Source organism: Sciurus vulgaris (genome assembly GCF_902686455.1).
Source record: "Sciurus vulgaris genome assembly, chromosome: 3".
NCBI classification, from domain to species: Eukaryota; Metazoa; Chordata; class Mammalia; order Rodentia; family Sciuridae; genus Sciurus; species Sciurus vulgaris.
The window spans coordinates 125,006,652-125,026,823 of NC_136463.1; the positions used below are offsets into that span (position 1 = coordinate 125,006,652).

Here is a 20,172-nt window from a genome sequence, read left to right on the forward strand (position 1 = left end):
TAGAGTGAGAGAAAGAAATTTGCCATGTGAATGCAGACACATTCTCAGGTAAAAAATTGTAGGAACAAGTCCACGCAGATGTTGAGGATATGGTAGCCAATTCCCTTAAACTATTTTCTTCTTGAAAAGCACCACAGATTGAAGACCACTGGTGCAGGAAAGTGAGAGCAGAGGGACAAAGCTCGTGTGGTCTGACAGCAAGGCAGTGCCGAGGGACTCCTGGAGGTTAGCCACAATGACTGTGAAGTGAAGCTGCCTGTGTTTCCCCAAGTCAATCTGTGGCTTCAAACATAAAGAAGCTAGAGATCTGCACCTGACCAGGCTGTGGTTAAGTGGTTTTGGGAATCTAAAGATGTGGTAATGGCTGACAATGAAAAATGCAGGGGCGGGGACTACAAGAAAGGAAATATAACCACAGCATACTACTAGATTCTGCCATGATACACTTTTTTTTTAAATTTAATAAAATTTTATTTTTCCAAATGTACAGTTGATTGGACCTGTTCATGCATCTTCACCAGCAGCTGGGGCATCTGCACCCTTGGTATTTCTGGTGTAAATTACTTGAGCTCTGTGCTTTGAAACCAGTTTGATAAGTCCTTTACTGAGGAGCTCCTGAAGGGCTGCCCTGGCCAGGGAACCTCGAATCTTCAGTCTCTCTGAGACGACAGCTGGGATTGTAAGTTTATAGTTGGGAACTTCCTTACAGAGTTTGTTGTAAGTAGCTTTGTCAAACAAGACTAGATTGTTGAGCTTGTCCTGAACTTTTCCTTTGGACCACTTCTTCTTTTTGTCTTTGCCCCCAGATTTGTTCACTGGGTCCTTGTCTTTCTTGGCTGACTTTCCGGCATCTTTCTTCTTGTCATCCTTGGGCAGCATCGCGAAGACTGGAGAGCAGCAGCAGCTACTGCAGCCTCGTCAAGATGTCGGACAAAAAGCCATGATACACTTTTATATAGATTTTTTACTGCTAATACTCTCTAGAACTGGTACGTCATAATTACTGACAAATCCCTTACCCATGTAGAAGGAAAAGGAAGGTATATGCCAGGAAATGACTAAGATGATCAAGCATGACCTAAGCCAAGTCCAGAAGGGCTATGAGGACCTACGGGGAGGCTGAGGCAGGAGGACCACAAGTTCAAAGCCAGCCTCCACCAGACCCTGTCTCAAATTAAAAGTATAAAAAGGACAGGGGGTGACTTGTTTCACTTAGCATGAGGTCCTTAATACACCCAGAAGTGGGACTGCTGGATCATATGGTACTATTTCTAATTTTTTGTGGTACTTCATTCTTATTTTCCATAGCAGCTACACTATTTTGCATTCCCACAATGTGTGATGGTTCCAGTTTCTACACATTCTTGTCAATACTTGCTGTTTTTAATTTTCTTAAATAGCCTCTCTGACAGATGTAAGGTGGCTTCTCACTGTGGTTTTGATTTACATTTCCCTGATGACTAATATTGATGAGCATTTTCTCATAGACCTGTTGGCCATTACAGTATCCAAACTTTCAATTAAATTCTTTAGTAGACAACTATTTATAGTTTTTCAAGAGCTATTTCTTTCTTTTTTTTAATTTATTTTTATTGCAAACAAATGGGATACATGTTGTTTCTGTTTGTACATGGAGTAACAGCATACCATTTGCATAATCATACATTTACATAGGGTAATGATGTTTGATTCATTCTGTTATTTTTTCCTTCCCCCCCCACCCCTCCCACCCCTCTTTTCCCTCTATACAGTCCCTCCTTCCTCCATTCTTGCCCCCCTCCCACCCCCTATTATGTGTCATCATCCGCTTATCAGCAAGATCATTCATCCTTTGGATTTTTGAGATTGGCCTATCTCACTTAGCATGAAATTCTCCAATTTCATCCATTTGCCTGCAAATGCCATAATTTTATTATTCTTTATAGCTGAGTAATATTCCATTGTATATATATATACCACAGTTTCTTTATCCATTCATCAATTGAAGGGGATCTAGGTTGGTTCCACAGTCTGGCTATTGTAAATTGAGCAGCTATGAACATTGATGTGGCTGTATCTCAAGAGCTATTTCTTATCCTTAGACTGATTACAAATTTGTTATGGCATCCTGATAGTCTTTAATAGATGCAATATATTGTTCTCTCACATCACTGTGAGGATGGTTCCTAGCACTTTTACTTATTTCCTTCCATTCCCTTAATTACCTATTTTCTCTGAGATCATTTACTTTTTATTAGTTTACCAGGATTAGCTTATTACACGTTTTTGGCTTCTCTTTAATATCTGGTAACCCTTGGTTGCTTGTTCATGTTTAAGAGTGAGGCAATATGAAATCTGCTTTCAGCCAAGATGGAGTAATGGGAGGGAACTTATCCTCAACCCTTAAAAAACTTCAAAACAAATATTTTTCTAATGAATCATAGTTCTCAAGATACTGCACATTTAGTAACAAAAGAAAATGATCCTTAAAAGACCAGAAACAAAAGGTTAATCCTATGATATGCCAGTTTCTACCTGGAAAGAAATTTTAAGCCACAGCACAGGGAGGAGGAAATTGGAAGCTCAAATGTCTATCACCAAGTTCATGGATAAATTGTGGCATATTATTGCAGCAGAATGATACTTGGCAATGAAATGAATGAACTATTGATACATGAAACAATATGAATAAATTCATAATTATGGTACTGAGTAAAAAAAGTCATACAAAATGGACTACATAGTGTATGGTTCCATTTTATAAAACTGTAGAAAGTTCAGACTTATCCTGAGTGGTAGAAGGCAGATCAGTGATTGCTTGGGATGATAGCAGGGACAGAAGGAAGTTTTAAAATGAGGTAAGAGGTATGATATTTTTTATCTTGATTGTAGTGATGAACATATTAAATATATACCAATGTAAAAGTTGATAAATTATGAATTGTTAGATTTATAATTAACAGCCTAGAAAGTAGCCTTTACTCTTAGGGAATCCCCTTGGACCACCGCTGAGAGAGCTATGCTTGTCAAGTGTGATGGCACATGCTTGTAATCCCAGCAACTCAGGAGGCCAAAGCAGGAGAATTTGCAATTTCAAGGCCAGCCTCAGCAACTTAGTGAGACTCAAAATAAAAATCTATATAAAGTGGAGGCTGGAGGATCATGCTCTGGTGCACCTATACCCACACCAGCTAACCTAATTTTATTTTTTGTTTTTGTTTTGGTGTCCTGGGTGGACACGAACCCAATTTTCTTTAAGAAGTATGTTTAATATCTTTACGGATCCACCTTCTTCTCCTCCTTCTCTCTCTTTTCTTTCTTTGTCTTCTTTCCCCTCCTTCTCCTTCTTTTCCATCTTCTCTAGATTTAGGAGGTGTTACCTCAGGAGCTTGAAACCCTCCCTAGGCTACCTGTAGTAAAGAACAGTGGTGACACCATCAATTACCTTAGAAACCTCTTCATAACACCAGGGCCAGAGGGCACTTAACAAAAGATTGGGACAAAGATAAAGATGGTTAAAGAGAGGGTCAGCAAGAGACAATACTTCAATTAAGGTTAGCAAAAATTCTGTGAAAGAAGTGGTCTTTTATCAGACACCTTCTTAAAGTATGGCAACTGAAACAGGATCAAAGTGCCTCTGCGTGTGTCTGGAGGAAGCAATCAACTAAACTATGAAGACTATAAATTAAAACACAAAATTGGAAATGGTAACATATTTTGAAGTTCTGATGCAAAAACAATCATGATATGATGCCATGGAAATGGAAGGGTGACCTATGTTAAGGTTGAAAAGGGGAAAATTGTCAGCACAAGTGCATCAACATGGCAATGTGCTGTGCCTGATCTTACTCAGAGAAGAACCCAGAAGAATAGGATTCCAGTTGATCCTATTGTGAACCCTTATGAAGTTTAGCCTGCACTGGCAGTCAGTCACCTTCTCATCTTATTCAAGTGATTATTTAAGCACAATCAACCATTTAAAAAAATATTGCTATTTTACATATATACTCAAATTTAAGTTCATTCACACAAAAAGAATTCAAAGACAGTCATTTACATGTCTACATTAACAATGTTTTGGCTCCAGGCTCCCTCTACTGTCTCCAAAATAATAAACAAACGTTTTATGGCACCCTCCTGACTATATTCAAATATTTATGAAAGCAAAACAAGCACAATTTTCTTCAATAGTGAAGGATATCCTCAGTATGATAATCAGGAAACTCAATATTTAGAAAAAGGTTAAAAATATAAACTAATTCATCAAGTATTGTATAGATGGAACCATATGAAGTTGCCATTATTTGACCATTTCTTGTTCATATATGACAATTTTATACAGTTTGACCTAATATATAAAAATTCAATTGTCAAAGAAGAGTAGAGTGTGGTGGGGAGTATATGTGTATGTGTTGTAGGGGTGGCCATTGCTTTTAATAAATCATCTCTATTATAAAATTTCCTAAATGCCCTAGTTAATTAGAATGTTGCTTGACCAAAACTAACTACAGGCTACACTAAGTTCAGTGCTTTATAGGAATAAACTTGAGTTTAAAAGAAAGAAATGTAGCCAGGCGCTGTGGTGCACACCTATAACAAGTTAGAGGCCAGCCTCAGCAACTTAGCGAGACCTGTCTCAAAATACAAAATTTAAAAAGAACTGGGGATAGAACTCAGTGGTAAAGAGCCCCTGGGACAAAAAAAAAAAAAAAAAGAAGAAGATGAAGAAAGGTATCTGTCTTCAGGTTAATAAGTGTGAAGATACAAAATGCTTCACACAAAAAGAAAAATGAAAGAAATGTAGAAAAGCCATATGTTTACAAGAGGAAAGCTGGAAATAAAATACTGTAGTTAACATTTTACTGTGAGAAGAGGAAGTAAGGCAATTTGCATAGACTTCAAACAATCTCACACTATTGAGAAAGCCAGCAAATCCTGGAAAGAATTAGAGGTAAAAGCCAAAGTCAATACACTTCAAATACCCTTGGTGTTTCACAGCAACTAATAAGAAAGTATCTTCTGGGTAAGTTCACACTTTGCACAAAATAAATATTAATTTTGTTGTTGGTGTTTTTCCAAAGAGTTAATATCTTACAGATCAGAATTTTAGTTTGTTTGTCTTTGAAGCCCAAAGAATGCCTTTTGAAGTTATGTTTTCATAGTCCTAAGAATTCAAAGAATGAAAAATGCCATCAAAGATTTATTTAAAAAGATGTTCATCAAAACCTTATTTTTATAGTTACTCTTCACCATTTAAGGCTTATGACTAGCACAGAACTGAGCAACATGTCTTTTTGATGCAATGCATTACAAGAGAAAAGTTGGAAATTTCCAAACTGGGAACTGGTTGAATAAATTATGGATAAACTGTGTTTTTTATATATTATATATTATATGGTCATTAAAATGTTCTGAAGACTTAAAAGACATTGGGGAAATGTTCAAGAGAGAATGTTAAGCAAAAAGGAATGCTAGTAATGTGTATGCCATCAAATACAAATGTTATTAAGTAAATATATATGTGCACAAAACAAGCTAAAAGGAAAAATAGAAGTAGTAACTGAAGTTATTAATGGGTGATGGTATTCTGGATGGTTTTTATTTTTCGTTGTGCTTTCCTGTATGTTGTATATTGTCTATCATGAGCATGTGTTACATTTTTGGGTTTTGGCAGGGGAGAGGCAATTTGCAGGGCTGGGGATTGAACCCAGAAACTTGCACCATGCTAGACACTCTACCACTGAGCTCTATGCCCCCAGCCCCTGCATTAGTCTTAAAATCAGAAAAACACTGTTATTTAAATATTTTTATATCATGCTCTGCTCACATTCAGATCTATTTAAAAAGCCACAGAGTTTAATAAAAGCCAGTTGTTTGGGGGTGATGCAATACTTGCAAAAGAGCATTCGGTTTTTTCCTTCACATTATTAGGACAAACCCTCACTACACATACTTTTGGTAATTTGTTCAGTGGTTTGAATGTACAGGACAGAGCTAAACTATGTTTTACTTTTGAGTATTACACCAATAATTTCTGCACTAAGTTATAGAGATAGATGAATTATTTCTGAAGTTGTACAAATAAAGATGATGTGTAATGCTTTTTCATCAAAGAGAGGTAAAATAACCATGTGTGTTTAAATAAACACGAGGCCAGGCACTTTACTTAGATACAGCTACCCTGAAAGTAGGTTTGTTTATTCACATTCATAGTATAGTAGAAGTAGCAATGACAACTAAGAGTTATTGATTAGATGCCATGGGCCAGTCTCTGTGTCAAGAGCGTTACTTTTTTTTTTTTTTTTTTTTTTTAAAGAATGAGGCAGTTTATTAACCCAGCATCCTTTTGTTCTAATGCTTCTTGTTGGCAGCTACCACCTGTCCAGCAGTTCTGTACAGATTTCTCTGTCCCTGAGGTATCTGTCAGCTTGTGTCCCCCATCTTGGTCCTTTTCCACCATTTTCAGCCCTTCCAAGACTTGGAGGATGCAGCAGGCCACACTCTTGGAGCCTCTGCTGAAGTGGCTAGACATGACACTATTCCTCCGACGTCCCCCATAGATCTTGGTCATGGAACCAACCCCAGCACCACCCCAGAGGTACAGGTGCTGTGGAAGCAGCTCTTTTGTAGAACCAGTTCTCATCATAGGAAGCAAGTTCTTTATGCTTGGCCAGCTTGACTGCGTTCACCCATTTGGGGACTTTCAGCTTGCCGGATTTTTTAAGGAAGGCTGTCAGAACTCTAATGAACTCTTGCTGGTTTACCTCTTTTACAGTAACTCCAGGCTTCCTGTGGTCTCTGTGCAGCCAGCCAGGGGAAAGGGAGTGATGGGGTTTCCCCAAGAGCTTTACTTTTTTTTCTTTTTAAATCTCTGCTACAAGTATACCAAATTGTATATGCATCCCCACTTTGCATTAAAAAACCCTAAGAGCCAAAGTGGGAGCCAGGTCTGTCTAGCTCCAGGTGGAGAGAATACTTTAATTCTCCAAGCTCATCAATCTATTCTTAACCTTTCTTTCAGGAACAATAAACATTGAAAACCCTGGACTTGAGCTCTTCTGTTAAGGGGGAAGGGGTTCAGAAGAGAAAGTTTAATCAATTTGATGCTTTCTTATACTTCCCAGTTACCTATTTATCAAGACTAAGAAAATTCAACAAAACAAATGTTTTCAAGGGTGTTGACCAAGGAATAGGATGAATTTCCCTTTGCTTTGAGTGGAAATGTCTTCTACTAAACTTCAGACATCAGCCTATGTAAGGGATTCCCTGTAACCAAAAAGATAACAGTTCACTATGTCCTTATCAAACAAGGAATGTATTTGTGACTTCATTGAGGTTTTTTTAAACATATATTTTTAGTTGTATATGAACACAATGCCTTTGTTTTTATGTGGTGCTGAGGATGGAACCCAGTGCCTCACACATGCTAGGCAAGTGGCCTACCACTGAGCTACAGCTACAGCCCCTCAATGAGTTCTTAAACTTCATTCTGGCCTTTTACCTTTGCCTCTTTGCTATCATCCATGACTCACACAAGACTGAGGGAGTAAATGTGGACAGATAATTAAGAGAATTTCAAAATAACTGAATCTCTCTATATATATTCCTGGTTCCCGATTGGTCTAACTGGTTCTATTTAATAATAAAAATAATAGCCATAACTAAGCAACGCTTACATATTTTTCATTTGAAGTTTACGACCATTTACCAGGTACCTAATGCCACAGGTTAAATAGCGATTATACCTCATATTATGTGACTACTATATGAAATTCTAAGTCAAATTTGATTCCAACAAAGGGGCTTCCTTCAAAATATGTTGAGCCTAGTGACTTCCAAATCCCAAGTGGAGAAAACCCACCAATTCTTTCCTAGAAGACAAGCCTGAGGGACAATTAGAATTTCCTAATAGAAGAGCTTTCCCACTCTCTTCCATGACCAAAATAGTTATGAAAGCCTTAATACCTCCCACTGGCCGGGATGAACAGCTGAGTAGCAGCCTCAGCACTAATCGGAACTCACATGGCTCGGCCTGGCGGGAGAAGCGAGCCTCTAACCACTTGATGCAGATTTCTGGGGGAACTGGCGTCCAGAGACCGCTCCGGAAACCCATCATCTTGGGGCGACCACAAGTTGGAGGACCAAATCCTGCAGGGGGCATTCGTCATTCACATCCAAGGACACCCATTCCTCCCAGCTCAAAACATCTTTTACTCCACAAGTTCAAAACACTAACGAGGCCACCCCGCCCCTTTTCCTCTACTCCCTAGAATCAGATCCGGTAAGGCAATCCACATTTCAACCGCCCTTTCTTCCGCCCTTCTCCAAGTAACCAGGGCACGCGCGCACGTGGGTCAGAGAGTTTGTGTACCCAATTTGCCGCGTGACCGCAGCTCCGGGACAGCTGGGCGCCGGGTAACCCAGCAGCTGGCTCCGCCCTCACCACAGTCCCGGCTTGCTCCGCCCCGCCCCGCCCCGCCCCTCCAACCGCCCAACCAATCTCGCTTCCGGTCCTTGGTCTCGCTCGCCACGCCCCCTAGTCCCTCCGCCCCTGCGTTGGCTGCTTCCTCGGCTCCTAAAGCACTTGGTCCTGTCTCCATGGCAGCTTAGCGTCTCGGGTTTAAGGCTCCCAACTCAGCGTCGGTGGCTAGCGGGACCCGGCGTCCGCCCTTGTGATGATCGGTTTGAAAGGGACACAAGCGGGTGAGAGGCGCCGGGGTGACTGCGAGTTGCGCTCACCTGGTCCCCGAGTCCAGCTGGATCCAGCCCTCATCTCGGACGTCCTCATACCCTGCTCCTGAATCCTCAAACTTCTCTGTCCCTCCAGGTTCGGGCTCTGGGGCTCCACCGCTGCAGAGGCGCCGCCAGAGAAGGTAGGATCCGTGAACCGCTGTAGTCGATCCTTGAGAGAGGTTCGTGTCTTCGGAGTTGTGCATGGTAGTTGGGCGGGTCTGACAGGCGTGTCTGCACCACAGTTCTCTGACCTACCCGTTTGTACCAACTCTTCTCCTCTCCCCAGAATGAAAATAGCCATGTTTCATCTCAGGGCTTCCCGCTCCCTCATCAGTCTTCTCCCTTGTTTCCAATTTCTTTGCTCATTTTCGGTTTAAATAAACTTAATAGCTTATAGAAGCGAGCACCCCCTGGCTGTAGTTTCATCACTCCTTGCTAGATCATATAACTTGGCTGACCATAAAATTGTCAGTGGAATTTGGACCTCCTGGATCTAGTTTTCATCTTCTGTAAAATGAAGGGTTCTGACAATGGATCACTTCTAAGGTCCAGCCTGGATGACTAGAGACTTCCAAAATCAATACTGTGATTTTTGGACTTTTCAACTACTCTACACTGAGCCTCTGTAGCATTTGCAGTAGCACGTGACATAATTACCAATTTATCATTTGGCCTAAGTGAAAATGCAGAAGCTGTTTTATCTCAAGAGAACCTCTGGAAGTAGCTTTTTAAAAATGAAAATGACTGGTGCAGTGGAGCGCAGTGTGTGGTCCCAACTACTCAAGGAGACCAAGGCAAGAAGATTGCTTGAGCCCAGGTTTAAGAACCACTTGGGCAACAGGGCGGCATGCCGTCTCAAATAATTAAATAAATAAATCTGAAAATGTCTTTTGTTTCATTCTCCTAAAAATCAAATACAACTTGATAATTTTTTCCTAATTGAAGTGGTTTGGGATTTTTTTTAATCTCCAGAAAACAACAGCAGCACTCCTTTTTAAGTGTTAAGAGTTTACCAGACCTTTGTAGAGGTTGCATTACAATCACCCCAGAATTCCAAAGCTTTCTACCCACACCCTCTAATTAAGCTACATCTCAGTATTTTCTCTTCATTTCTTTGCCCCATAGGTGGCATTTGGACACTTAGAACTGACTGCTTTTACCCAGTACACCTTCAGGACTGTCCTTTCTAGGCTTTAGGTAATAACAATAGTAACAGGAGGAGTTGTAGTAGTTGTTATCTAGTAGGAGATAAGTGCCACTATTATTATTTATTAGCCAGTTTGTTATTTTGAACAGTTACTCTATGAGGTAGGTGATATTTTTATCCTCAATATATAGTTGAGGAACTGAATCAGAGAGCAGTTAAGGAAATGACTCAACATTACCCAGTCTGCTGAGATATGAACATAGTTGCCCTGACTTTAAATTCTGGACTCTATCATTATGTTGTTCTGTGAAGGAGAAAATATACAAAATTTATATTTAGCCACTTAAAAAATTTTTTTAGTTGTAGATGTACACAATACTTTTATTTTATTTATTCATTTTTATGTGGGCTGAAAATCAAACCCAGTGCCTCACACATGCTAGGCAAGCACTCTACCACTGAGCCACATCCCCTAAGCCACTTTTAAATTATTGTAAGTGATGGATGATCTTTCAAATCATTTTATACACAGTTGGGGCTATGCAATAAAATATTGTGCCTGCATCATGTTGTTTCTCCACCAAGCTCCTTCAGGATGAAGGATGGGTGATTAATTATCTCTCTCTCACCATAGTTGCAGGGTCTGAACTTGGAGCTATCTATTTATGCATTTATTCTTTGTCTATTAGAATACAAGGTAGTTTATAAAATGAATAGTACAAAAGAATAGAATAGTTGCATATTAACCACATTGAACAGCAGAACTCTAGTTCAATTCTTTGCTTTCTCGTTTCCTTCTAATAGACAATACATGCAAAGTCCCTATACTTGTGAAACTCAGTCTAGTAAGGAAGGAAGGCAAAGAATGAATGAATACATGCATACATGAATGAAATTATGATAATCCCATATTTGGCTTCATAAGAGACCTCTGTTTTTCTTAGTGACTTGAGCTTATTTGTTCTTTGTACAAATCAATAGCAACTAAACCCCAGCTGAACTAATAAACTCTTGACTGGGATTTTTGGTTGTTAAGAAAGAGTCCATTTTTCCTTAAAGCCTGGAATTATATCACATAAAACAAGAATTCTGGGAGCCATATTTTGTACCATATGTGGAAAACCTGTCTGCGGTGAGAGAAGAATGAGACCCATGTTCAGGGAGAAACTGAGATGAACTAGGGAGAGAGCCTCCAGAGTCCTTGATACAGTTACATCCACTGTGTCCTGCCCTCCACACAGTTTGGATGTTCAGCTCTCTTGGATTCTGTGAGACAGTGCTTTTCTTTGACTCAGCTCAAGTCACTTTAAGAAAAATGGAGGTCTCCTCTGGAGGCTTAGGCAGGAAGATCATGAGTTCCAAGCCAACCTCAGCAACAGCGAGGTGCTAAGCAACTCAGTGAGACCCTGTCTCTAAATAAAATACAAAATAGGGCTGGGGATGTGGCTCAGTGGTCTAGTGCCCTGGGTTCAGTCCCTGATACCGCCCCCCAAAATGCTCAGAATATTTTAAAACACATACAATCACATAATTATGCCTTTATAAATTATCTTGCTGTGTGTACATTATATATTTATTGAATCAGATATATTTATCTCCTGGTGAATACTACCTATCTTCCTACATTTTTAAAACAAATGTTGTTTAGTTGTCAATGGACTTCATTGTATTTATTCATATGTGATGCTCAGAATTGAACCCAGTGCCTCACACATGCTAGGCAAGCCCTATACATTCCTTTTAAATTTTTTTATTCTTTATAAAAATAAGTATCTCTGCTTTTTCCCAACTCTTTACTCAGAATCATTCCTCCCAATTCTGTGGGCCTTTCTTTTTTAATTGGAAGAGCACTCTAAAGCAATCATGCTATTTTATGTCATTTAATAGCTTTATTCACTCAGTAATAGCTGTGTGCCTTTAAAGTTATGTATGACCCACACTCCTGAGTAAAAACCAATTTCTTCTCTTAAGAAACTTCTATTGTGTTTGTGGTCATTCTAACACTCTTTGGTCATAATCTGTCTACGTATTTATGTGCTTTTCCTCTGCCTGCTTCTTAGGTGTCATTTCCTAGGATTCTATCTTTGGCCTTATATTATTCTATATAGATGATGGCAACCATTCTCCCTTCATCTCTATATCCCTAGAGCTTAGCTCAGATATATCTCATACATAGTAGGTGCTCATCAAAAGTTTATTTCTTTGTGCTAAGCATGTACTCTACCACTGAGTTACACCCCCATCCCAAATTTTGTTTTAAGACATTGAATATTGCATGAAAATTGGAGACTGTCACAATTTTGTGTGTGTGTGTGGTGGGGATTGAACCCAGGGCCTTGTGCTTATGAGCTAAGCACTCTACCAACTGAGCTATAGCCTCACAATTTTCGTTCCCATTGTCACAGGGACTATTAAAAGACATCAGGTGAGTCAACCCTGTTCCAAAAGCCAGAGGGTGCACTTGGTAGAGATTCAAAGGAATGATTAAATGAGTGTCATGATGTCAATGCTGACCATATCAATGGTCATGAATATACAGAGTATACTTCTTAAGACTGCTCTTTCTGGATACCATGACTCTAATTCGAACAGTTACAACAGGATAGAGAGGAGACTTAAGGTAGCACAAGGCCAACATACTGCTCATATGCCTGGGGGAGATGGATAAACATAGAGATGCAAGTGATAATGCAAATTTTAAATTTTACCTGTATTCTGTGGCATATGCCTGTAATTCCAGCAACACTGGAGGCTGATGCAGGAGGAAGACAAGTTTGAGGCCATAAATAAAAAGTACGGGGGATATAGCTCAGTGTCCCTGGGTTCAATCCCCAGTACCAAAAAAAAAAAAAAAAAAAAATTAAACTTATGTTCTAAATGACTGCATTTTCCCTGAAGTCAGTGAACCTTGTGAACAAGTACCAGTATTTTAGGGTTTATGTAGTTTTTTAATTAATTAGAAACCCTAAGGGATAGACCATCTCAATTCTAGTAAGCTTTTATCAGCCTTAGAGGACATCTTTCCAGCTTTCCCTTTAGGTGAAACAACAAATTGTTTCTAAAGCATCCCTCCAAAGTGCCAGGCTCTGTGCTAACTAAACTATCTGTCCAGATTACTCCATTAGATCTTTTTAAAATTTATATATATATAAATTAACTATAAATTAATTTATATTAATAAATTAATATATAAATATAAATTATTTTTTAGTTGTAGATGAACACAATACCTTTATTTTGTTTATTTTTATGTGGTCCTGAGGATCCAACCCAGAGCCTCACACACTAGGCAAGCGCTCTACCACTGAGCCACAACCCTAGCCCCTCTCCATTAGATCTTGACAATAATTTAGCGAGGTCATCTCCATTGTGATCCCCATTTCTGGAAGAACTGAAGCTTAAAGAAGTTAAGTCATTTTCCCAGACTCACCTGGGCCATGTGAAATCAGACTCTTCCACCAAGAGACAAAGCTCTTGAGAATTATTGCCTCCCAAGGAATTCAGTTTCAGGAAGGGAGGTTAGATGGATACTTCCCAAGTAATAATAAAGCTGGACTGAGAAGAGTCTGGGTCTCCATCAGGGGCTGGGATCTGCCCACCTAGGTTTTCCTTACACCAGGTGCAGATGGAAAGAGAATTATATGTGCTACTGTTATAGCCAGGTAAGGGGGATAGGGTTGTAATCCATGAAGACCCCAGAGTTAGAAAGGAGAGGAGGTTCTAAATATAAAGGTGATGCTCTTCCTGTCCTCCAGGTACCACAGGACTATGGAAATTTGTGGAGTCAAAGTACCTCTCAGGAGATATCAGCTTAAATTTCTTTGGTTAAGGCCTATTTAATTCATTCTTTCATTTATCCTGGAGTTTGATTTTCTACAACTGGTTTTCCCCCAAAAGATGCCTTGCTTTTCTGATAGACTTTAACTCTCTGTGAGCTTCTTGGGGGAGAATCAAGTTAATAACAAACTGTCAGGGTTCCCCAAAAAGCAAAACCCGAGGCAATAGTATATGTGCTACTGTTTCATTCATTATTTCTTTCAGGATATATCTGTAAGTGAAGAGAGACAGAGATTTAAAAAGAAATAATACAAAATAATGAAGTTTGGCTTTTATTGTTCACAGTCTTGACCCTGAATTTTATATACTAGAAATCCCTAAGTATGTAATTATAACAATTTTAAACATCTAGCTTGGGATGTGGGCCCAGGGTTAGAGGGAGCAACAAGTGAGTTGTTATTTATGGAAAATTTAAGTGTGACTCTTCCATATTTGTAAAAGAAACAAAACCCCTTAAAAGACTCTCTTCTCTTTACCATTAGAATGATATTCATTCAGATATTTCGGGGAAAGCTGCCCTGTTCTTGGGTAGCTTAGAAAAGCAAAAATCATAGAGAAAACATTTTAACTTTCAAGCATTAACACACTAGGGAATTTATGAGTAAAAAATATACTTAAAAAATGTATTTTCAGATAAAATCAAACATCAATTTATATAGGTATTTGTTTAAATAATACTTCATTAAAATACCATATCTTGAAATATGGAAAAATTTCATATTGCCCTAACCTCACACTCTAAAAGACATTTCTTATGGCACCAATAGATTGGAATGTAGCAGAGATTTTGATTTACATAGCATTTTTATTTTGTTGAAGTAGGGGAGAGAAGTGGTGTAAACATAAGCTAAGATGAATTTATGGTTTCTATGGTCAGCTCACCAGGAAAGGAGAGTCCTAAGCTGCCTATTGACTGAATTTGAATCTAGATCAAGAGCCCAAGTTAAGTGAAACCAAAAATGTAACAAAATTAGAGGGTTAGTGAATCCATGCTGTTCTTCCATGCAAAATCTTCTGAACCCAGGGGTGCTTAACCACTGAGCCACATCTCCAACCCTTTTTTTTAGAGACAGGGTCTCGCTGAGTTGCTTAGGACCTCACTAAGTTGCTGAGGCTGGCTTTGAACTCGAAATCCTCCTACATCAGTCCCCTGAGCAGCTGAGATCACAGGCAAGCAAAATCATAGCTCTTTTTACATGAGAAAGGGAAGGCGTAATTTCTCAAGATTTTCTTTTTTTTAGTTTAATATTTTTTTAAATTTTAATTAAAAATCATAAATTTACATAGGGCAATGTTGTTTGATACATTTTGTTATTTTTTTCCCTTCCCCCCTCCCCTCCCACCCCTCTTTTCCCTCTATACATTCCTTTCTTCCTCATTCTTACCACCCTCCTTATCCCTAACCCTAAACCTAACCCTAACCCTAATCCTAACACTAACCCCTCCTACCCCCTCCCCCCGTATGTCCTCATCCACTTATCAGTGAGATCATTCGTCCTTTAGTTTTTTCAGATTGGCTTATCTCACTTAGCATGATATCCTCCAATTTCATCCATTTGCCTGCAAATGCCATAATTTTGTCATTCCTCATGGTGGAGTAATATTCCATTGTATATATATGCCACAGTTTCTTTATCCATTCATCAAATGAAGGGCATCTGGGTTGGTTCCACAATCTGGCTATAGTGAATTGAGCAGCTATGAACACTGATGTGGCTGTATCTCTGTAGTATGCTGATTTTAAGTCCTTTGGGTATAGGCCAAGGAGTGGGATAACTGGGTCAAATGGTGGTTCCATTCCAAGCTTTCTGAGGAATCTCCATACTGCTTTCCAGAGTGGCTGCACTAGTTTGCAACCCCACCAGCAATGTATGAGTCCCCACATCCTCGCCAACACCTATTGTTCCTTATGTTCTTGATAATCGCCATTCTAATTGGGGTGAGATGAAATCTTAGGGTAGTTTTGATTTGCATTTCTCTTATTACTAGAGATGTTGAACATTTTTTCATATATCTGTTGATTGCTTGTACATCTTTTTCTGTGAAGTGTCTGTTCATTTCCTTAGCCCATTTGTTGATTGGATTATTTGTATTCTTGGTGTAGAGTTTTTTGAGTTCTTTATAGATTCGGGAAATTAGCGCTCTATCTGAAGTATGAGTGGCAAAGATATTCTCCCACTCTGTAGGCTCTCTCTTCACATTACTGATAGTTTCCTTTGCTGAGAGAAAGCTTTTTAGTTTGAATCTATCCCAGTTGTTGATTCTTGCTTTTATTTCTTGTGCTATGGGAGTCCTGTTAAGGAAGTCTGATCCTAAGCCAACAAGTTGAAGATTTGGGCCTACTTTTTCTTCTATAAGATGCAGGGTCTCTGGTCTGATTCCGAGGTCCTTGATCCATTGTGAGTTGAGTTTTGTGCAGGGTGAGAGATAGGGGTTTAATTTCATTCTGTTGCATATGGTTTTCCAGTTTTCCCAGCACCATTTGTTGAAGAGGCTATCTTTTCTCCATTGCATATTTTTGGCCCCTTTGTCTAGTATGAGAAAATTGTATTTATTTGGGTTTGTGTCCGTGTCCTCTGTTCTGTACCATTGATCTACCTGTCTATTTTGGTACCAATACCATGCTGTTTTTGTTACTATTGCTTTGTAATAGAGTTGAAGATCTGGTATTGCGATACCCCCTGCTTCGCTCTTTCTACTGAGGATTGCTTTAGCTATTCTGGGTGTTTTAGTCTTCCAGATTAATTTCATAATTGCTTGCTCTATTTCTGTAAGGTACATCATTGGGATTTTAATTGGAATTGCATTGAATCTCTATAGCACTTTTGGTAGTATGGCCATTTTGACAATATTAATTCTTCCTATCCATTAACATGGGAGATCTTTCCATCTTCTAAGGTTTTCTTTAATTTCTTTCTTTAGTGTTCTGTAGTTCTCATTGTAGAGGTCTTTCACCTCTTTTGTGAGATTGATTCCCAAGTATTTGATTTTTTTTGATGCTATTGTGAATGGGGTAGTTTTCCTAACTTCTCTTTCTGAAGATTCATCACTTATGTATAAAAATGCATTGGATTTATGAGCATTGATCTTGTAACCTGCTACTTTACTGAATTCACTTATGAGTTCTAAGAGTTTTCTGGTGGAATTTCCAGGTTCCTCTAAATATATATCATGTCATCAGCAAACAGGGATAGTTTGAGTTCCTCTTTTCCAATTTGTATCCCTTTAATTTCTTTGGTTTGTCTAATTGCTCTGGCTAGAGTCTCAAGAACAATGTTGAATAGAAGAGGTGAAAGAGGGCATCCTTGCCTTGTTCCAGTTTTTAGGGGGAATGCTTTCAGTTTTTCACCATTTAGAATGATATTGGCCATGCGCTTAGCATAGATGGCCTTCACAATGTTAAGGAATGATCCCACTACCCCAATTTTTTCTAGTGTTTTGAGCATGAAGGGATGCTGTATTTTATCGAATGCTTTTTCTGCATCTATTGAAATTCTTAACTTTTAGTCTGTTGATATGGTGAATGACATTTATTGATTTCCGGATGTTGAACCAACCTTGCACCCCTGGGATAAAACCCACTTGATCGTGGTGCACTATCTTTTTAATATAATTTTGTATGCGATTTGCTAAAATTTTGTTGAGAATTTTTGCGTCGATGTTCATTAAGGATATTGGTCTGAAATTTTCTTTCCTCGATGTATCTCTGTCTGGTTTAGGTATCAGGGTGATATTGGCTTCACAGAATGAGTTTGGGAGGGTTCCCTCCTCTTCTATTTCATGGAATACTTTCAGAAGTATTGGAATGAGCTCTTCTTTAAAGGTTTTGTAGAACTGGGCTGAGAACTCATCTGACCCCGGACTTTTCTTTGTTGGTAGGCTTTTGATGACCTCTTCTATTTCATTGCTTGAAATTGATTTATTTAAGTTGTGTATGTCCTCCTCGTTCAGTTTAGGTAATTCATGTCTCTAGAAACTTGTTGATGTCTTCGAGGTTTTCTGTTTTGTTGGAGTATAGATTTTCAAAATAGCTTCTAATTATGTTTTGTATTTCACTCGTGTCTGTTGTGATATTTCCTTGTGCATTCCGAATTTTAGTAATTTGAGTTTTCTCCCTCTTTCTCTTTGTTAGTGTGGCTAAGGGTTTATCAATTTTGTTTATTTTTTCCAAGAACCAACTATTTATTTTGTTAATTTTTCCGATTGTTTCTTTTGTTTCAATTTCGTTGATTTCGGCTCTGATTTTAACTATTTCCTGTCTTCTCCTACTTTTGGTGTTGGTCTGCTCTCTTTTTCTAGGGCTTTGAGCTGTAGTGTTAAGTCGTTTATTTGTTGATTTCTACTTCTTTTGTTGAATGCGCCCCATGAAATAAATCTTCCTCTAAGACCTGCTTTCATAGTGTCCCAGAGATTTTGATATGATGTGTCTTTGTTCTTGTTTACTTCTAAGAATTTTTTTATTTCCCTCCTGATGTGTTCTGTTATCCATTCATCGTATAATAGTGTATTATTTAATCTCCAAGTATTGGAGAAGTTTCTGTTTTTTTATTCTGTCATTTATTTCTAATTTCAGTCCATTATGATCTGATAGAGTACAAGGTAGTATCTCTATCTTCTTGTATTTGCTAACAGTAGCTTTGTGGCATAAAACATGGTCTGTTTTAGAGAAGGATCCATGTGCTGCTGAGAAGAAAGTATATTCGTTCTTTGTTGGATGGTATATTCTATATAAGTCGGTTAAGTCTAAATTGTTGATTGTGTTGTTGAGATCTATGGTTTCTTTATTCAATTTTTGTTTGGACGATCTATCCAGCAGTGAGAGAGGTGTGTTAAAATCACCTAGTATTATTGTGTTGTGGTCTATTTGATTTCTGGAAATGAGAAGGATTTGTTTGACGTACATGGATGAGCCAATGTTCGGGGCATAGATATTTATGTTATGTCTTGCTGATTTATGCTTCCCTTAAGCAGTATGTAATGTCCTTCTTTATCCCTTCTGACTAGTTTTGGCTTGAAGTCCACATTATCTGAAATGAGGATGGATACTCCAGCTTTTTTGCTGTGTCCGTGTACATGGTATGTTTTGTCCCATCCTTTCACCTTTAGTCTATGGGTATCTCTTTCTATGAGATGGGTCTCTTGCAGGCAGCGTATTGTTGAATTTTTCTTTTTAATCCAATCTGTCAGTCTATGTCTTTTGATTGATGAGTTCAGGCCATTAACATTCAGGGTTATTATTGTGATATGATTTGTATTCCCAGTCATTTGACTCATTTTTGTTTTTTTATATGATTTGGTTTCTCCTTTATTTGGCTATTCCTTTAGGCTAGTTACTCCCGTTGCTGATTTGCATTGTTGTTTTTCATCTCTTCTTCATGGAATATTTTGCTGAGAATGTTCTCTAAATACCAGCTTTCTTTTTGTAAATTCCTTTAGCTTTTGTTTATCATGGAAGGATTTTATCTCATCGTCAAATCTGAAAGTAAGTTTTGCTGGGTATAAAATTCTTGGTTGGCATCCATTTTCTTTCAGGGCTTGGTAAATGTTGTTCCAGGCCCTTCTAGCTTTTAGGGTCTGGACTGAAAAATCTGCTGATATTCTTATTGGTTTCCCCCTGAATGTAATCTGATTCTTTTCTCTCGCGGCTTTTAAAATTCTGTCTTTATTTTGAATGTTAGGTATTTTCATAATAATGTGCCTTGGTGTGGGTCTGTTGTAATTTTGTATGTTTGGAGTCCTATAAGCCTCTTGTACTTGGTTTTCCATTTCATTCTTCAGATTTGGGAAATTTTCTGATATTATTTCATTGAATAGATTGTTCATTCCTTTGGTTTGTTTCTCTAAGCCTTCCTCAATCCCAATAATTCTTAAATTTGGCCTCTTCATGATATCCCATAATTCTTGTAGATTCTGTTCATGATTTCTTCCCATCTTCTCTGTTTGGTCAACTTTGTTTTCAAGATTAAATATTTTGTCTTCAATATCAGAGGTTCTGTCTTCCATGTGATCTGTCCTATTGTTTATGCTTTCTATGGTGTTTTTAACTTGGTTTATTGTTTCCTTCATTTCAAGGATTTCCGTTTGGTTTTTTTTTCAGTATCTCTAACTCTTTATTGAAATGCTCTTTTGCTTCCGTTATTTGCTCTTTTAACTATTGATTAGTGCGTTCATTTAATGCCTGCATTTGTTCTTTCATCTCCTCGTTTGCTTCCCTGATTGTTTTAATTATGTACATTCTGAACTCCCTTTCTGACATTTCTTGTGCTGTGCTGTCATTGGGTTTTATTGATATAGTATCTAGGTTTGTTTCGGACATTTTCTTCCCTTGTTTTCTCATATTGGTCAGATGTCAATGGGACTCTGTGATATTGTAGATTTCCTCTATTGGCTTATAGTGACCCTATAGATTTCCAGTGTATCACCTACCAGCCTTCAGTAGCCAGAAGTCTTGGATTAATTTGATAATTCAGTGCTTC

At 38.4% G+C, this 20,172-nt stretch overlaps 2 protein-coding genes and 1 pseudogene across 12 annotated transcripts in view; 1 reads left to right on the forward strand and 2 right to left on the reverse strand.

The window, feature by feature from the left end:
• Nucleotides 1–452: 452 nt before the first annotated feature.
• On the reverse strand, nucleotides 453–894 carry LOC306657056 (small ribosomal subunit protein eS25-like). Its single transcript, XM_079132709.1, has one exon. It carries the CDS (start codon nucleotides 877–879, stop codon nucleotides 505–507), a length of 375 nt encoding a protein of 124 aa, XP_078988835.1. The 5' UTR covers nucleotides 880–894; the 3' UTR covers nucleotides 453–504.
• A 4,572-nt stretch (nucleotides 895–5,466) lies between these two features.
• Nucleotides 5,467–8,579, reverse strand: LOC306655755 (small ribosomal subunit protein eS19-like; annotated as a pseudogene). Its single transcript, XR_013766612.1, has 3 exons — nucleotides 8,351–8,579; nucleotides 8,002–8,127; nucleotides 5,467–6,829 (listed from the first exon to the last, which is right to left on the reverse strand). The product of XR_013766612.1 is annotated as a small ribosomal subunit protein eS19-like (transcript).
• The window catches only part of ERICH2 (glutamate rich 2), a 37,161-nt gene continuing 25,522 nt past the window's right edge, over nucleotides 8,534–20,172 (forward strand). For 2 of the 10 annotated variants that reach the window (XM_079135492.1, XM_079135495.1), the window contains exons 1-2: nucleotides 8,534–8,682; nucleotides 8,807–8,852. In XM_079135492.1, the coding sequence (XP_078991618.1) occupies nucleotides 8,655–8,682; nucleotides 8,807–8,852 (74 nt within the window). In that variant the 5' untranslated portion in view covers nucleotides 8,534–8,654. Of the gene's footprint in view, nucleotides 8,892–20,172 lie in introns of all 10 variants that reach the window. The other 8 variants (XM_079135497.1, XM_079135499.1, XM_079135501.1 and 5 more) reach the window with 6 other exon arrangements.

What these genes read in the sequence shown, in the direction of transcription:
- LOC306657056 (XM_079132709.1), bottom strand. Translation starts at nt 879, where the DNA reads ATGCTGCCCAAGGATGACAAGAAGAAAGATGCCGGAAAGTCAGCCAAG.